Source organism: Rhinolophus ferrumequinum, chromosome 17, assembly GCF_004115265.2.
Source record: "Rhinolophus ferrumequinum isolate MPI-CBG mRhiFer1 chromosome 17, mRhiFer1_v1.p, whole genome shotgun sequence".
Lineage (NCBI taxonomy): Eukaryota > Metazoa > Chordata > Mammalia > Chiroptera > Rhinolophidae > Rhinolophus > Rhinolophus ferrumequinum.
Genome location: NC_046300.1, coordinates 40,443,396 through 40,462,545, shown reverse-complemented (window position 1 = coordinate 40,462,545; position 19,150 = coordinate 40,443,396). Strand labels below are relative to the sequence as shown.

General features: G+C 39.4%; 1 protein-coding gene across 6 annotated transcripts in view; it reads left to right on the top strand.

Moving 5' to 3' along the window:
* XPC (XPC complex subunit, DNA damage recognition and repair factor) overlaps window positions 1–19,150 on the top strand; it is a 44,038-nt gene that overhangs the window by 1,384 nt on the left and 23,504 nt on the right. For all 6 annotated transcript variants that reach the window (XM_033132680.1, XM_033132682.1, XM_033132685.1 and 3 more), the window contains exons 2-7: window positions 5,218–5,413; window positions 8,189–8,301; window positions 11,025–11,148; window positions 12,523–12,607; window positions 14,185–14,342; window positions 14,797–14,917. In XM_033132680.1, the coding sequence (XP_032988571.1) occupies window positions 5,218–5,413; window positions 8,189–8,301; window positions 11,025–11,148; window positions 12,523–12,607; window positions 14,185–14,342; window positions 14,797–14,917 (797 nt within the window). The remainder of the gene's footprint in view (window positions 1–5,217; window positions 5,414–8,188; window positions 8,302–11,024; window positions 11,149–12,522; window positions 12,608–14,184; window positions 14,343–14,796; window positions 14,918–19,150) is intronic.

Sequence of the window (19,150 nt, the reverse complement as noted above, 5' to 3'; positions counted from 1 at the left end):
TGATTCTTCTATTGTGCCCTAAGGTGTCCTTCACCAGGTGCTCTGTATCACAGAGGCCCTCACAGCTTCTGTCACAATCTGTAATGATCTTGTTAATTTCTTTGCTTCCTTTTTAATCACCCATCTTAATAGAATTTAAGCTTCATGAACGCATCTTATTTTTTTTGATGTATCCTCTCGTCTCCCCCCAGCATATACTAAGTGCTCAATAAGTATTTTAAGTAATTGTAAAATACTTGCTGTGGAGGGATTTTGGGGGTTCCTGAAATAATTGGGTAGTAGATTAGACTGGGTAACCAACAGGGCCTCCTATGACACTAGATTCAATGATTCTGTGATTCTGTACATATGACAAGGCAATCATCCATTAGGAAATAGTCAAAAGATAGCAATTTCTAAACTTAAAAGGTGATTTACTTCGCACTAATACTATGAGTTTCATTTAGTTCATTTACTCATTAAAATGACCTTTGAATATTTTTTGAGTATCTGGTTGGTGCTGTACATGAGCTAGGTAACGTGGGAGACAGAGATTTGAAGGAGCTTAGAATATAGTAGTGTTGACATTTACAAAAATTATCCAAGGCAGAGTGTGATATTGTGGGAGAAGGTACAGGGCTTTGTGGCTTCTGAAGAAATAATCAAGTTTGGCTGGAGAGCTTGGGAAATGCTCTCTGGAGGAGCTAGGTTTGATCTGTAACTTTAGGGATGGATAATATTTCAGCAAGAGGCCGTGAAAGGGGGTTAGTATTCTAGTCAGAAGGAATCTATTTTGTCTGAATATGTGGCAATTCAAAAATTAAAAGTTTTAATCTGATGGAAATGCCACCTGCTTGGGTAGCATTCCTTCTAGCTAAACACTTCACCTGGGCACCAGTTTGGTATAGCTCCAGCGCTCAGTTGTTATGTGCACTTGGGTAAATTATCCTGGACAGATAATTGAGCCATTCGAAACTTGATCTGTGAAACATAATCCTACCTTGCAGGGTGGTTGTGATTTTTCAGTGAGATAGTATGTAAAGTTCCTGGCATGGTCCATGTTAGGTAATCAGTTGGGCTAGTTCATATCAGTTCAGGCTAAATGGATGTCAGGATGCACCTAAGCTTCACTCAAACTCTGACAACCAGAGTAATTAAGTTCTCAGGGCAGCTTCCAAGATCTGAAGAGTTAGAATCTTTGTTGTGCTTTGGTGGAGGAACAAATGTAGTTTGAGCTGCGGGTGATACTAATTTGGTGACTTGTTTCTAACAGCGCAACAGTGTAGGTTTTGACATCACCTTAGTGCATGCAATGAAATGATAGTAGTGAACAAGACCGCAAGGTCCCTGCTCTCGTGGTCCTTATAATCTTTGGAGAGAGGTAGGTACATAGAACAGACAATAAATTAAAAATAAATTCACATGGTGATAAGAGCTATGAAGAAAGTAAAACAGATTACTGTAATAAAACTGACACGGAGGTGGGGAAGACGCAGCTAAGAATCAATGATCAGGGAAGGCCTCTGAGGAGGTGACAGTTTGAGCCAGTTACTGAATGTCCTGAAGGCACCATTCATAGGAGGTTCTGGGGGAAAAGAGTTCTCAGCAGAGGGAACAGTACATTTAAAGAGTCTTAGGAGGGAATGAGCTTGGCCAGTTGGCTTGACACAGTGAGTGAGTGAGGGGGCGAGTGGCAGGAATTGAGTTGAGAGAGGTGGGCAGGGCCCTTAGTTTGTATTTTATTTTAAGTGCTATGAGATGCTACTGGCAGGTTTAAGCAGGTGTTCTTATTAAATTTCAGTGGATGGCCAAGCAAACCACAGTAGTAATTCCTGCCCTACTGAAATAACCGCATTGAATTCAGAGCAGCTGGTTAGCCATGTTAGATAGCCCTAGATCTTGGAGAATCCTAGAAAATAGCCTCTAGATTCTCTGGGACAAAAAACACAGCAAAGAATAAAGAAAAAAAAGTCTATATTTCCATCATCCAGAAATAACCACCACTAAACAGTGGTATATTTCCTTCTAGTCTGTGTTCTTGTGTATAGTAGAAAACACTGTAAAAACCACTTTGCATGCTTAGCATTTTATCCTAGATCTTTTTCCTTTGTCTTAAAAGATGACTGAGTTATATTTCATTGTGTGACTGTACTGATTTAATGATTATCTCATGGTTGGACATTCTGATTTTTCTTTTTTTAATTATTTAATTTTTTAGTTACAGTTGACATTCAATATTATTTCGTTAGTTTCAGGTGTACATAATAATGGTTAGACATTTATATAATTTATGCAGTGATCCCCCAGTTAGTCTAGTACCCACCAGGCACTATACATAGTTATTACAATATTGTTGACTATATTCCCTCTGCTGTAGTTTACATCCCCTTGACTATTTCGTAACAACCAATTTGTACTTCTTAATCCTTTCATCCTTTTCACCCATTCCCCCACCCCCCCTTCCACCTGTGAATCATCAGTTGTCAGTAGTTAAGAGTTTATTTCTGTTTTGTTTGTTTATTTTGTTCTTTAGATTGCACAGATAAGTGAGATCATACGTATTTGTCTTCCTCTGTTTGACTTATTTCATTTAGCATTATACCTTCTAGATCCATCCATGTTGTTGCAAATGGTAACATTTTATTCCTTTTTATGGCTGAGTAATATTCCATTGTATATATGTACCACTCTTCTTTATCCAGTTGCCTATTGATGGGCACTTGGGTTGCTTCCATATCTTGGCTATTACTAGTAATGCTGCAGTGAACACAGGGGTGCATATATCTTTTGGAATTAGTGTTTTGGATTTCTTCAGATAAATACCCAGAAGTGGAATTGCTGGGTCATATGGTAGTTCTATTTTTAATTGTTTACGGAACCTCCAAAACCATTTTCCATAGTGGCTGTACCAGTTTGCAATCCCACCAACAGTGTACACAAAGGTTCTCTTTTTTCTGCATCCTCACCAACACTTGTTGGATTTATTGATGATGGCCATTCGGACAGGTGTGAGGTAATACCTCGTTGTGGTTTTCATTTGCATTTCTCTGGTGATTAGTGACATTCAGCATCTTTTCATATGTATTGGCCATCTGTATGATCTGTATGTCTTCTTTAGAGAAATGTCCACTCAGGTCTTCTGCCCATTTTTTAATTGTATTGTTTGTTTGTTTGTTTGTTTGTTTGTTTTGGTGTTGAGTTGTGTAAGTTCTTTATAAATTTTGGATATTAACCCCTTATCAGATGTATCATTGGCAAATATCTTTTCTCATTCAGTAGCCTGTCTTTTTGTTTTGTTGGTGGTTTCCTTTGCTGTGCAAAAACTTTTTAGTTTGATGTAGTCCCATTTGTCGATTTTTTCTTTTGTTTCCCTTGCCCAAGGAGACAGGTTAGAAAAAATATTACTATGAGCAGTATCACAGAGATTACTGCCTATGTTTTCTTCTAGGAGTTTTATGGTTTCGAGTGTTACATTTAAGCCTTTAATCCATTTTGTGTTTATTCTTTTAGATGGTGCAAGAAGATGGCCCAGTTTAACTTTTTTGCATGTATCTGTCCAGTTTTCCTAATACCATTTATTGAGTAAATTGTCTTTACCCCACTGTATATTCTTGTCTTCTTTGGACATTCAAATTTTTCAAATGTTTTGATATTACAAATAATGATACTATGAACATTTTTTAAAAATTTCCTTTTCCCCTTTTTTAACTCCTCTATTTCTCTCTTAAAAACACAAAAATATACAGCTGTACCTTTTACCAACCAAATAACTTTGGTGAGAAACAAATGGTGCCTCTGAAGAATGCTCCCACCCTGCATTTTTAGATCAGTAAAAATTTTGAATCTTTGCTTATTCATAGAGGGCTAAAGACCATTGTAAGATACAAAAATCCTGATTTTAAGGGCCTTTCTCAAACTGTAAAGTCAAAAAACTTTTAAGTAGCTTCTGGCCTTATAATAAAAAATCTGTTTTTAGATTCTAAATAATTTTGAAATATTTTGTGTTTCCATTAAAATATTTAAACCATGGGAATGCATAAATTTCTTTTATAAGACATTTGAAAGAAACAGAACTGAATCCATGATTTTATCTAGCATTAAAACAAATGCCCCTATAATGTGAAATTTATTAAAATTAAGTTATGAGTTTATTTAGATCAAAGGGAAGCATCTTTTTCCCTATGCAAAAATGTATTCTTGGGGAACATAAATACCTATCTAAAGAATCAGTAAGAAAAACCATGAGTGAAAGGAATGAACTAATTTGATATTTTGGGTTAATATTGCAGCCCCCTTTGGAACCTCACTACAGGCTACAGTAATTTTGTTTTCCAAAATTAACTGAAGTGAGTCATGCAAAGGCAAAGAAAGATGATTCATTTCAGATTCAAGATTATTTGCATGAATATATTTGTAAAATAGAAAAATATCCTCTTCTGCCAAGTTATTTATAAATTATATATTTATTAAAAATGAACTTATTAATAAAGAGACCAGACCTTTAGATACCCTAATTTAACTAAAACCAACAGCTTAAGCATTTTTATATTTCTCTTTAACAAAAAGCAGTAATTATTTTAAGACAGTAAAGATATATTTGAAATACCACTACTTTATTCCAACCCTAGGTTTGCTGAAATGGTTGGTATACCAGTGCCATTTGGGTTATATTGGAAAGGTTTCACAAAGTATAACAATAAATAACTCTGCCTAGTGAACAGAGTTTTGAACAGAGTTTGGTTTTGAAAGATGGCAGAAGCATGAATTAATAGAAATAAAGTAGTGGTAAAACTCGGACATGTTTATAAACTCAAACATTTCACTTAATAGTGAATTATACCTAAAATAAATTATTAGTCTTGGCAGGTAGTAAATAAGCAAGGTGTTAATTAATGGATTGATGTATTTTCCTTGCTAGACATTAGCTGAATTTTAAGATTTGGGAGTTAAATTTTATCTGAGTTGTGTGGTCTTAAGAGTCTGTAGTCTTAAGAGGAGTAGAATAAAATGCCGATAAAGGAAGATGGTTTTTACTGTGAACATAGAGTATAGACTAGACTGAAGATGGGAAGAGGCTGAAAGCTTGTTGTTAACCAGACGGGGAATTGGTGAGCTGGTGATGGAGATGTGGTTTGGAGGGAAGTTACAGAAGAGGTGTTTTCATGACCCTGCCCATGAAAGCACCCTCCGTCCACCTTTCCTGTTGTCCCTTACCTCCTGTTCCATGTGGTCATCCAGATGTCCTTGAAGATGAGAAGCCCCCGAAGAAGAGTCTGCCCCCAAAAGTCTCACGAGGAAAGAGGAAGAAGGGCTGCAGTGATCCTGGGGGCCCAGCAGATGGTCCAGCAAAAAAGAAAGTGAGCAAAGTGACTGTTAAATCGGAAAACCTCAAGGTGATAAAAGACGAAGGCTTCAGTGATGGGGAAGATTTCAGGTAAGAGGTCTTGCTTTTTCCTTTCAGAGAAGTGTGAGTAATAAAACCTGCTCTTTTTGCTTGTCACTAGGACCTGCGGAAAAGATGAGATCTTTAAACTCTTCCAGATAGAGCTCAGACTACTAGTAAGAGCTAGAAAGAATCTTAGCAATTATATGCTTTACCCCCCAAACTTTTCAGATGAGAAAGACAGCTTCCAGAAAGTGATTTATTTGTGATTACACAGCTAGATGGTGGCAAAAACCAGGATGAGACCTGGGTCTTCTGACTGCTGGTCCTGAGTTCTTCCTACTACACAGAGATACTACATATACAGCCTATTTGCCTGCCATTCCAGCTTTGTCTTCTGCTACTCTCCTCAAGTACACTTTGCTCCTGCCCAGCTGGACTTCTCATTCACTCAACATGTGCTCATACTTTGCTACCTTCAAGTTGGGTTCATATTCTTCCTTCCTCCTGGAACGCCTTCTTCCACCTTGAAGGTACATATCAGAAACCATCTACAGGCTTCATTCATTCTTTCCCTTTGTTCCTTTGTTTTCTTGCAGCATCTCTTAAGTTTAACCAGCATCTATGGTTTCTTGTCTACCTTGTGTTACACTTATTTATGTATATGCCATCTACATATATTTTCCCATCTGTAAGCTCTCAGAGGCCTGGAGCCACGACTGGCTCAGTGTTCTTTGGCCTATGTATGGCACGTAGGGCAGGGCCTTTTATTTGGCAGAAACTGAACAAGTGTTTTTGCAGTGAATGAACATTCGTGTGAACATGTGGTGAACAATAAATATAAGCCTAGTGAATACTTGATTATCTGCCTCCTAGGAAAATTCGAGGAGGGGAAGAAGAAGAACAGAGAGGCAGTAGGCAGTAGTTCCTTCTTCGCTTCAGAATTAAATTGTCATTCTTAGTGTCGGCCTTTCCAGCATTCTGTAGTCCTGGCATAGGCAAATAGTCCAGGAGAGGGCGGCAGTAGAAAGGGGCGTAGGAAAGGATGAAGATTTTCTACCATAGTTCCTCTCTCCTTTTCCCTTAGACTTTTCCTAAGACTCCCTCTGAGCTTACAGCTTCCCAGCTGTGTCCTTTCTCCCTGCCACTAGTTGAATTCTGTTTCCAGAAATGGCGACACAAAGATAGACCAGGCTGCTGCCAAGGGAAACTCTGGATCTCCCTTTCTTTCTCCATTGAGAGAGTTCACTGATCAAACCCGTAGCATATAGACTTTTCTGCTATGTTATCCTAATGGGAAATGTTTGCTTCTATGGTGTAGAAAGGGGTGGGTTAAAACGAGAGGATGTGTATTATAGCTGAAGACTGAGGATTGGTTATTTTAAATCTGTGCTAAAATCTTAGGTAATAATTGTCACTTGATACCAAGAGTCAAACTTTACAAAAGCTAAAAATAACTCAGTGCACACATTTTATGTATAAATGTGCAGAAATATACAGATGGTCTCTGACTCGGGATGGTTTGACTTTGGAGTTTTCAGCTTTATAGTGGTGCGAGAGTGTTAGGCATTGCGTAGGAACCATGTAGTTAAGTCCTCACTTAACATCCTCAATAGGTTCTTGGAGCTGCAGTGAAATGGCTTACAATAAAACCAATTGACCACAGGCTAATTGATAGAAACAAGGGTTCAGTTCCTCCAGCGTCCCATCGATGTTATAACAAGACGACATTGAACAGAATGATGGTATATAAGGACCTGCTGCACTTCAAATTTTGCAATTCGATGTTTTTCCTGGGCTGGTCATGCCTGTGCCATACGCTGTTTTCTACTGGTGCTGGCCAGTGGCAGCAAGCCGCAGCTCCTCGCCAGGCATGCAGGCATGCAGGCAAACACCGATGCACTTAAAACCCCGCTATACCCACAATAGCACTCTGTTTTTCACTTTCGGTATAGCATTCAATAAATCACATGAGATACTCAACACTTTGTTATAAAAATAGGCTTCGTGTTAGATGATTTTGCCCAACTGTAGGCCAGTGTAAGTTTTCTGAGCATGTATAAGGCCGGCTAGGCTAAGCCATGATGTTCAGTAAGTTAGGTATATTAAATGCACTGCGACTTTTTTCAACTTACGATGGGGTTTATCAGGAAGTATCCCCATCATACTCGTACGTCGAAGAAAATCTGCATTACACATTAGCAACTATTTAGTCTTGAGCAGATAAGTAGCTAGCTACTAATCCATGTGTAGTTATCTGCTTAACTAGCTAGTTGTCCAGGTTTCTGTTATTTATGACGTACCTGTGTATGTATAGTAGCCACATGCCCACTTACCTTGAAGTTACATTTCAACTTCAGTCTCCTTATATCATATTTCTTAAGAGGGATGGGAGAGCGAGAGTCTTCTGAATTGGACCATAGCAGGATCAGCAAATACGAGTTCCCTCCTCTTTCTGGTGTCCCACCTGCACCTATATATACAGAGATGTCACAGCTTTTACTTCTGGAACTCACATTATTGCTATGGTTTCTTCTAACTTTTTCTATACCATTTCTAGGCACAGCTATGTTTTCCTCCACACACCTGTAGGGGTCGGTTCATGGTGCTTTTTTCTGTTTCGACAGCACATCTAGTGTTAGACTGACGATCAGAACACGTCTGGATGAGAAATTGAGACGCGTCCTGATGGAGGAAATGAGGCTCAGAGCTCATAAATCATCTTTAAATAATTGCAGCAGGTTTTCCATAAATAGAAGGAGTCCTTAAGATTCTGTGTAGGATATTTGCGCCTCCTTCATCTTCTTTCCTGTCATCTTTACACAGGGACTTTACAAGTGCCTGCCAGAAGGCACACCCTCCAAAGAGTGAAGCTGCCAAAGACAGCTGTGAAGGAGACGACGAGGAGGAAAGTGAAGATGATTGGGAAGAGGTAGAAGGTAAAACATCTTTCTTTGTTTTCGGAACTGTTTGATCCTGTTTTTCTGTTTGGTTCTGTTTGGAGTCATGTCACTGATTGCAATCCTGTTGTTTTCTTTTGAAACTAGTGAGACCACAGATAAGCATGCAATAGGGACTTGCTTTTGATATAAAGAAAAATCCAACACCAGGTTATTAGAGTAGGTTGTAGCTTCCCTTTTTGGTGGCTATCAATGGAGTAGATTATGAACTAGGCAGCATCATCTTGTAGAAAGAGCACAGGCTTTGAAAGTAGTTAGACCTGGGGTCGGAGTCCAGCTTTGCAACTTATATAGCTGAGTCAGCAAGTAACTCCACCTGTCCGAGCCGAGGTTTTTCGTTGTTAACATTCAGTACACATTGAATGCTTACTATGAGCAGTGCACAGGCTAGGCTCCAGGATTGGCAGGGGGCAGGGGAAGTTTGCAGATAGAATGGGCCTAGTGCATCATGTGCTCATAATAAATAGCAAGTAATGTTATCATCCCCGAATCCTCCGGCCTTGGATGACTTTTTCCCAGCTTTCTATTTTAAAAATGTTCAAACCTACAAAAAAATGGAAAATGTAGTATATGCATTCTTCATCTCAATTCACTAACTTTCACATTTTGCCATATTGAATGTATCTCTCAGTAAATATGCATTCTGGAATCATTTGAAAGTAAGTTGCTAACATTCTGACACTTCTAAATATTGCACTGTGCATTTCCTAAGAATAAGACATTCTTCTATGTGATAAAAATACCATTATCACACCTAAGAAAATGAAAAGTAAATCACCAATTGTTATATTAATATCCTTTATAGCTATTTTTCTTGTTTTCTAATCCAGGATCTAATCAAGGTATAAGGCTTATATTAATCACGTTTCTTTAGTTTCTTTTAGTCCAAAACAGTACCCATCACCCATCACTTTTTTTTTTTTTTAATTTTATTGGGGAATGTTGGGGAACAGTGTGTTTCTCCAGAACCCATCAACTCCAAGTCGTTGTCCTTCAATCTAGTTGTGGAGGGCGCAGCTCAGCTCCAAGTCCAGTCGCCGTTTTCAGTCTTTAGTTGCAGGGGGTGCAGCCCACCATCCCATGCGGGAATTGAACCTGCAACCTTGTTGTTAAGAGCTTGCACTCTAATCAACTGAGCCATCCAGCCACCCCTACCCATCACCTTTTTTTGATTTTCATAGCACTGCCTTTTTTGAAGAGTCCTGGCCTCTTGTTCCGTAGAATGTCTCATGTTCTGGTTTGGTCTGATAAATAACCATACAGTTCATGGTGTTGTTACGTTTATTTAAGTATCCCATGTATTTCTTCTAAATTGTAAATTAAATCCAAAGACTTGGTTGAATTTAGATTAAACTTTATTTTTGCAAGAATGCATCATAGGTAATGCTTTATACATCACATCACATCCATTAAGAGACACCTAATGTCATGTTTTCCCAGGGATGCAAAGTTTGATCATGCAATGTGGTACTGCCAGATTGTGCCAATGTAAAGGTACATTTTCCCTTTGTAATTAACCATCTCTGGAGTAGTACCCTGATGCTGGGTGAATATCTTGTTCCCCAGTAATTTTTTACTTAATGGTTTTAGTATGCATTCATGATCTTGACTGGATCAGAGATTATTATATTAAGGATTGAAGTGGTAATATTCTGATTTTGTTGATTTACATGTATTTATTAGTTGACTTTGATCTGTAAAGAAGAGCTCTTCCTTTCAGGAGTTGTATTCATGTAGTCATTTATTTTGAGAATCACTGTGGACTTAGAGATTTTTTTTAAAAATTCGGATATATTACCAGTTATCATCATTATACATTTTGATTTTAAGATTACCCTAAATTTGGCTAGTGGAAGGCCCTTTAAACTAGCTACCCTACTGTATCTTTTCAACGTGGCCTCACTATAATGTTTTTGAGAACATTTATGTTTTCTGTCACAAGATGTTCCAGGCTCACTTTATACTTTTCTTGCTCCACACTTGGAATCAACCTTTTTTCTCCAAGAAGCCCTGGTTCATTTTAGTAGGGACTGGTATATAAAAACCAAGATCTTAGCATTGGGTGTGGTCATTGCCAAATGGGTATCATTGCTTCTAGGCCCGAAACTTTAAAAGGGCCCTTTGCTAATGAAGTTCAGTTAGATCCAGTTCAGCAAATCGAGCTTATTTTGACTAGTGTTTATAAGCAGTGTAGGGGGTAAAGGGAGGAAAAAGATACATTTCTTGTCACTATAAGTTTGCAACTGAGACTGAAAGACTCCTAAGTCAATGACTCCATCCAAAGCAAATTGTGATAAGTGTTATATAGTAATACAGAGAATAGGAAAGTGTTCTCGTTTGCCCTTTTTTTGGGGGGGGGGGTAATAAAGTATACTAAAACACAAACATGAGTATCGGCTCCTGGATAGCAGGGGTCCGTATCTAATTCAATTCAATGTCTTTTTGCCTCAGTTTCCTCCTACTTCTGCCAGGGCTACTTCTCTGGGTTGTTACACGGGTTAAATGTGAAGTACTCAGTATAGTGCAGGGCGGGTTTTTTTAGGTATCCAAAGCATGGGAGTAGTAGTTTAGTTTGTCTCTGAGAGTTGTCCAACTTGCGTCCATTCCTTATTTCCTCCTTCCCAACAGAACCTCAATTTTGTTCAGTGCAGTAGCTATAATTAGAATTATTATTACTGATTTTTAAAAATTACTGTTGATAGAACTTAGTGAGCCTGTGCCAGGAGAGGCGGGAGAAAATGCAGCCTTCTCTCAATCTGTTCTGCCTGTGAAACCAGTGGAGATAGAGATTGAAACACCAGAGCAGGCGAAAGCAAGAGAAAGAAGGTAAGAGTAGGCATTTGCTTCTAGATTTCTGTCACATAATTGGCAACAGCTGCTGCTTAATGGAAACTTCTGAGAAACATAGGATACCAGGGTTGAATATCAAAGTGGTCAGGAATCTTGGGTGAGAGAGCCCTGGGTTTACCTATAGGACTGGAATGAGAAACCTTTGTGTCCTGGCTGGGGCAGGAGATGGGGAGAGAAAACTCCTATGTGTTGAGCACCTGCTGTGTACTAAAGACTCCACAGGTTGTCAGTTATCTTCCTTAATCTTTAGAATGGTATGTGAATGAGGAGCCAGAGGCTCAGAGAGGTTAAGTATAATTTCAGGAGTCACTCAGCCAGTAAGTGGATGAACCAAGATCTAAATCCCTGTCAGGCTGACTGGGCAACTCATGCTTTCCCACCACATCATGCTGTAGGACTTGAGGCAGTACCCCACCATGGTAGGGAGCCCCCATTCCATGCCAGTATTCCCAGTTCCTCTCCAGCCTTTGTGGCTTGAGAATATGGAGCACAGCACTTGGTAGTTAATTGGTTATTGGGTTCCACTGTGTGGTCTCATTATTAGCCATGCAGGAGGGAGATGACAGTCATTCATGAAGTGTCAAGTTTTCTTAAAGATGCATAGGACACAAACATGAAAAAGACTGTACACCAGAACAGCACCATACAAATGAGTGTGCAAAGATGGTGGTTGCCAAGGAGGGACCCAGCCATTGGGAGGTCAGGCAGTCAGAGAAGACCTCCTGGAGGATGTGAGCTTCAGCTCATGTTCCTGAGGCAGGATTTGGTGCAGGCTGAGAGGAGGGCAGTCTGGGTAGAGAATGTCCTGACCTAAGGTTTGTATGTGAGAAAGAGCAGAAAAGGATGCAGAAAATTAATAGCTCTTTAAAATTTACTTGAGTAGCATAGCCTTATGCAAGAAAACAAGGAGAGCAATTTATGTGCTGTTATACAAGTAAAAGGAATTGAGTGGGGGAATGGAGTCAGGTTTCAGTTTCCAGTTTAAAATAAAGCTAGAGTAAGTTTATGGTAACTGAAAAAGAAAAGCAGAAAATCCAGTTGTACATAAACATCATCTTACAAACAAGAGTGTAAGGAAATAAACTGTTTATGTTGATTGCCCCTAGGTGACAGCACCATGGGGGAATTTTTTGTTGATTTCACCTTCCCGACGAGCACGTTCATGGGTACGCACTTGGGCACGCACGCACACACACACACACACGCACGCACGCACGCGCGCGCGCACACACAATTAAAACACTCTCCATTGCCTGTAGGGCTTAACTCACATCCCTTAGCATGGCTGGCCTACATGCCGCAGGGACCCCAGATGACATTCATTCTCAGATTTTTCAATATGCATTACAGTGAAAAGACACAAATGGAGTTTGAGACACACCTTCGGAGGCTGATGAAACGTTTCAGTAAAGAAGTCCATGAGGACACACACAAGGTAAGGGCAGGGAACGAGAGGAAAGGACAGGGTGCTGTGGCGGAAAGAACGTGGGTCCCCTCAGCCAAACCCAGGTTTAGCTTCTGGCTCTTCTACTCACTGTGTGACCTTGGCAGGTTTCTTCTTCTCTCTGAGCCTTAGTTTCCTCATCTTTGATGTCAGGGGTAATAATAGAGTCTTCCTTGGAGGGTGGTTGTGAGGGTTAAGCAGATATCACGTATGAGGCATGTAGCACAATGCCTGGCTTGGAGCAGGGGCTAAGTAACAGGCACACTCCTTCCATCTCTTTCAGCTGTTTAGTAACATTAATTCTGTCTCAGTGAAAGTCAGTAGCTTTGGACTTCAGCTGGTAGTTACTGAACACGTATTATGGACCTAGCAAGGTGCTTGGCATTGTGGGGAGAGAGATTTATATAAGGCTTATTTCCTGCCATTAAGGAGTTTCTGATCTCACAGATGGAAGAGAAAGACCTCAAACAGAGAAACTCAAGACTTAAGGAAAGAGATTAGTGTGGGTCTGAGAAGCTTAGGAAGGCTTAGGAGAAAGGACGGCTCGTTGAGATGGGAGAGGACGTCTGGGAAAACTGCTCTTGCTGAGTATGGAGCGGGTGGTGGGACAACCAGTGTGCTCTCATCGTGGAGGATAGGAGTGTTGGAGACACATTCAGAATGAGGAAAGAAGATTTTGATTCTCCTCTAATAAGCAGCAGGCAGCGAGAAGGAATGATGGGATGGATGGAAGAGACACCGTCTGCAGCAGCCACAGAGATGTAGAGGTGAAATGAGCCCATAGCAAGGACAGTGAGGAGATGAGACGAGAGCTAGAATGCTGCCTGCCTCACGGCGGCCTGGGGATTAAATGAGATAGCTGTGTTTCTTTGACCTCTTGGTGTTTGAGGTGAAAGAAAGGGAAGAATTACTATGACTCCAAGATTTGAAGCGTAAGTGAAGGGAGAATGGCAGTGCCATTGATTGAAATGGGAGGCTCTAAGTGGGAAGGAAGGCAGACTGATTTTAAAGGGAAAAGGATGCAAATCTGTGTGTGAGAAGGGGAAGACCGTTACATGATCATTTCAGTAGACTGAGGAAGGGTGAGGCTGGAGGTCTGATGTGGGGACAGACGTAGGCTTGGGAGTGGAGGAGGCTGGGTCCAAGCACACGTGGGAGTGCAGTGAGCGCCATCTCCCGGCTTTGACAGTTGTCAGCCTGTGAGCAGTCTTGCTGTTCTCTCTGCCCACTCACTTTCCCTCCTGATCTTTTTGGAGCAAACCCCAGACATTGTAGCATTTCACCCATAGATCCTTCAGTATTTGTATCTCTAAAAGACAAGGCCTCTTAAAAGAAGTTGTATTTTGAAGCTTTGAGGTTTGAGGCTTTTTGAAGGAATGAGTATCTAGATAGAAGAGGGGGTGAAAGACAAAATCTTGGGAAATGGCTAATGTTAGTATTTTTACTTCTTTGTATGTAGAAATGCCAGCAAATGTTTCCTGCCCATAAAATATCTTTTAATTTGGCAGCAAAGATCCCTCTAGTTTTCAGCCTTCCTTCACTGTCTTCCCTTTTCTCTTCCTTCCCAGGTTCACCTTCTGTGCCTGCTAGCAAATGGCTTCTATCGCAATAACATCTGCAACCAGCCCGATCTGCAGGCTATTGGCCTCTCCATCATCCCAACTCGCTTTACCAAAGTGCCTCCGCAGGATGTGGATATCTGCTACCTGTCAAACCTGGTAAAATGGTATGGCCCTCCAGCTGGTCCTGCAGAGCCTTAGTGTAGGATCTGTGTTTCTCAGAGGGGTCCAGGTCACTTCCACTGACATCCTATATGCCGGGCAGTGGGCATGGCATTGAAGATAGAGAAACATCAGGCATGATCTCTGTCCCAAAAGAGCTCCCAGGCTGGTCATGGAGACAGATACACCCCAGGGAATTAGAGGAGTATGACGAGTGCTCTGCATGAGATGTACTGGGGACCTAGAGGGTCTGGGAAGGCTCCCCAGGGAGATCAGTTTGAGGTAGGTCTTCAGTGCTGACTAGGAGTTAGCCAGACAGGGTGAGAAGAGTAGAACTGAGGCAGGCGAGGCTCAAGATTCCCTTCCGAGATTCCCCCTTCTGATTTTCTTGCTATAAAAAGAACAGAGTTCCGCTTTGCTCTGACCTCTGACGGAAGGGAATGCCCGGTTCCTCTACAGGTTCATTGGAACATTTACAGTTAACGCAGACCTTTCAACCAATGAGCGAGATGGCCTACAGACTACATTGGAAAGGAGATTTGCTATTTACTCTGTGCAAGATGATGAAGAATTGGTCCACGTGAGTGATTCCTCTTGGCAGCACCAATTTTATTAGTACTCTTAGCAAATGACGGTGGCAGTCATGCGCCAGATGCCATTCGAGATGTTTTTATATATCTCTCCTTATCAGTCCTCATAAAATCAAAAATAGATACTGACGCTCTCTAAGTAACTTTCTTAGGGTCATTCAGTAGGCAAGCATTGGAATCAGGATTGGAACCAGTGTGTGAGTTGAAAGCCTGCCCTCTTCCCTTTCTATTACTTGGTGTTCTGATGGTGTTAAAGCACTGAATTTTTGGTTACGTGCTCTAGAATTATTTCCATGAACTATTCAGAAATTGTGTTCAAAAGTTCCAAGGAAACGTTGTTTTAGATGGGCTACTGAAATCCTTAAAGTGTTTCCATGCCTTCCAGTTTGGGTAATGACGTTGGCAGGCATCCATGCAGCAAGGAGAGTTGTGTCGTGTCCACTAAAGGAGTCGTGAAGAGCTCTTTGTGTAGATAGGCTTTATCAAACACTTGGAAATACCCGTAGGCAAGGCTGTGTCTGAATAAAACAGAAATAGAGGTATAAATATGGTTTTGTCCCTGGAAGAATCCTATTAATGCGTACACTTGTGCCTGAGCCCCAGAGTCCCTGTTTATTTAGGGAAAGAGACCAGACCAGACGTTGTGTATCTTTAGAGGCCAAATATTTACCTCTCTTCTTCTGATTTGGCTTGATCAAGTCTAAACTACTTGGCATGGCAGTGATTATGCTGTAATACCACCCCCCAGTGGAAAACATTAATATGGGAGTGTTGTCCTCCCAAACTTAGTTCTGGTGTATTTATATACATTAATATTTGTTTCGTTTATGGGGTTTTTAAAAAGCAAAAATATACATTTTTTTTAAGTTGAACAATTAAGTGACATTTATTGCATTTAGAGTGTTATGTAACCATCATCTCTATTTCCAAAAACATTTTTGCTACCTCAATAGGACATCCTGTAACCATTAAAATTATTACTCATTCTACCTACTCCTCCGACCCCCTCAAGCACTTGGCAACCACCAATCTGCTGTCGGTTTCTATAGATTTGCATATTCTGGATGTTTCTTATAAAAGAAATCATACAACATGTGACCTTTTGTATCTGGTTTCTTTCACTTAGCATGTTTTCAAGGTTCATCTGTTTGGAGATTGTATCAGTACTTCATTCCTGTATCAGTACTTCATTTTTATGGCTGAATAGAATTCCTTTGTATGGATACACCACATTTTCTTTATCCATTCATCAGTTGATGGATGTTTAGGTTGTTTCCACCTTTTGTCTATTTGTGAAGAGTACTGCTATAAACGTGTACATATACTTGAGTGCTTGTTTTCAGTTCTTTTGGAGAGGAGTTGCTGAGTCATATGGTAATTGTATGCTGACTTTCTGAGGAATTGCCAAACTGTTTTCCACAGTGGCTGTACCATTTTACATTCCTACTAGCAATGTACAAGAGTTCCAGTTTATCCAAATTCTCACCGACACTTTTATTTCCTTTTTTTGTTTTGTTTATAGTCATCCTGATAGGTATGAAGTGGTATCTCATTGTGGTTTTGATTTACATTTCCCTGATGACTAATGATGGTTAACAACTTTTCGTGTATGTATTGGCCATTTGTAGATCTGCTTTGGAGAAATGTCTGTTCAAGTCCTTTACCCATTTTTTAACTGGTTTCTTTGTCTTGTTGAGTTACAAGAGTTCTTTATATTTTTTGGATACTAGACACCTATCAGATATATGCTTTGCAAATATTTTTTCCCATTCTGTAGGTTGTCTTTTTGCTTTCTTAATAAAGTCCTTTAAGGCAAAAAGTTTTAATTTTGATGAAGTCCAATTTTTCTATTTTTCTTTTGTTCCTTGTACTTTTGGTGTCATATCTAAGACTCCATTGCCAAATCCAAGGTCATAAAGATTTCCTCCTATATTTTTTTCTAGAAGTTTTATAGTTTTAGCTCGTACATTCAGGTATTTTATCCATTTTAAGTTAATGATTATATATGATGTGAAGTAGGTGTTCAGCTTGATTCTTTCTGCATGTGAGTATCCAGTTGCCTCGGCACTATTTTGTTGAGGGACTATTCTTTCAACTATTTGTTGTATTATTTTCACTATTTGTTGAAGAGACAATTTTTTCAACTGAGACAATGGTCTTGGCTCCCTTGTCAAAAATCAACTGGCCACAGACATATGGGTTAATTTCTGTTCTGTCAGTTTTATTCCATTGGTCTACATGTCTATCCTTATGCCAGTATCACACTGTTTTGATTACTATAGCTTTGTAGTAAGTTTTGAAATCAGGAAGAGTGAGGGCAACTTTGTTCTTCATTTACAGTGTTGTTTTGGCTATTTCGCATGAATTTGATAATCTGCTTTTTCATTTCTGTAAAAAAAGGCCATTGGAATTTTGATAGTGATTGCTTCAAATCTGTAGATCAATTTGGGTAGCATTGCCATGAAGACAATAGTAAGTCTTCCAGTCTATAAATGTGAATATGTTTCCTTCTGTTGGTGTTTTTAATTTCTTTCACCTGTATTTTGTAGTTTTCAGTGTCCATGTCTATCATCTCCTTGATTACATTTTTTCCTAGGTATTTTTTTCTTATGGTATTGTAAATGGTATTGTTTTCTTAATTTCCTTTTTAGATTTTCATTGCACGTGTATAGGAACACAGCTGATTTTTTTGTATTGATTTTATACATTGCAACTTTGCTGAATTCATTTATTAGTTACATTAGCTTTCTTGTGCATTCTTTGAGATTTCCTATGTATAAGATCTTGCCATCTGTGATTAGAGATAGTTTTACTTTGTCTACGGCCATACCACCCTGAATGCGCCCCATCTCGCCTGATCTCAGACTCGGAAGCTAAGCAGGGTGGAGCCTGGTTAGTACTTGGATGGGATAGTTTTACTTCTTTTCCAGTTTGGAATCATTTTGTTTCTTTTTCTTGCCCAATTGCTCAGGCTAGAACTTCTAGTACAGTGTAGAATAACAGTGATAAAAGCAGACGTCCTTATCTTGTTCCCAATCTTAGGAGGGAAAGCTTTCACTCTTTCACCATTGAATATCTTGCTAGCTGTGGGTTTTTGTAAATTCTCTGTCACGTTGAAGAAGTTCCCTTCTATTTCTAGTTTTCTTAGTGTTTTTATCATGAAAGTGTGTTGAATTCTGTCAAATGCTTTTTCTGTGTCAAATGAGATGATCATGTGGTTTTTCTTTGTTTCATTCTATTAATATAATGTATTACGTCGATTGATTTTCTTATGTTGAACTACCCTTGCATTCCTGAGATAAATCCCACTTGGTCATGGTGTATAACTTTTAATGTGCTGTTAGATTTGGTTTACTAGTGTTTTGTTGAGGATATTTGCATCTATATTCATAATGAATGTTGGGCTATGGTTTTCTTGTGATTTCTGTCTGGCTTTTATATCAGTAATGCTGGCCTCATAGAATGAGTTAGGAAGTTTCCCTCCTCTTCTATTTTTTGGAAGAGTTGGAGAAAGATTGTTGTTAATTTTTCTTTAAGTGTTTGGTAGAATTCACCAGTGAAGACATCTGATACTGGACGTTTTTTTGTTTGGAGGTTTTTTAATTTCTCTTTCAGTGTCTGATTAAAGGTATATTTAGATTTTCTATTTTTTCTTGAGTCAGTTTTGGTAATTTGTATGTTTTTAGGATTTGTCCATTTTATCTGCTTATTTCATTTTTAGTTATAGGAATTGCACAATTTTGTAACTTAGTTTTTTTTCCTCAGCAACATTGACAGATTACCTGTTAATGGTGATGACCATATATATTTGTGTAGCACAGAAATGCTTTCAGAGTACTATCGCGTACGTGATCTTACTCAATTTTCTTTAGTGTCCTGTGAAGAAGACTAGTCAGGGATTATGAAGAAATCTAGGTTTAAACAACACACTCAGCTACTTGAATACTCCCGTGAATACTCAGTTCAATACTAGGCAAATATTCAGTTATTCAGACTTTTAGATCTGTGCTCCTATGCCATACTATACACTTAAGAAGCTAAGAAATTAATATTGGTACAATGTAATATGTTGTCAACTAAACTATAGATATTATTTGGATTTTTCAAGTTTCTCCTTTAATGCCCTTTTTCTGTTACAGGATCCAACCCAGGATACTGTGTTGCGTTTAGTCATCACCTCTCCTTGGTCTCTTCCAATCTGTGACAGTTTCTCAGTCTTCCCT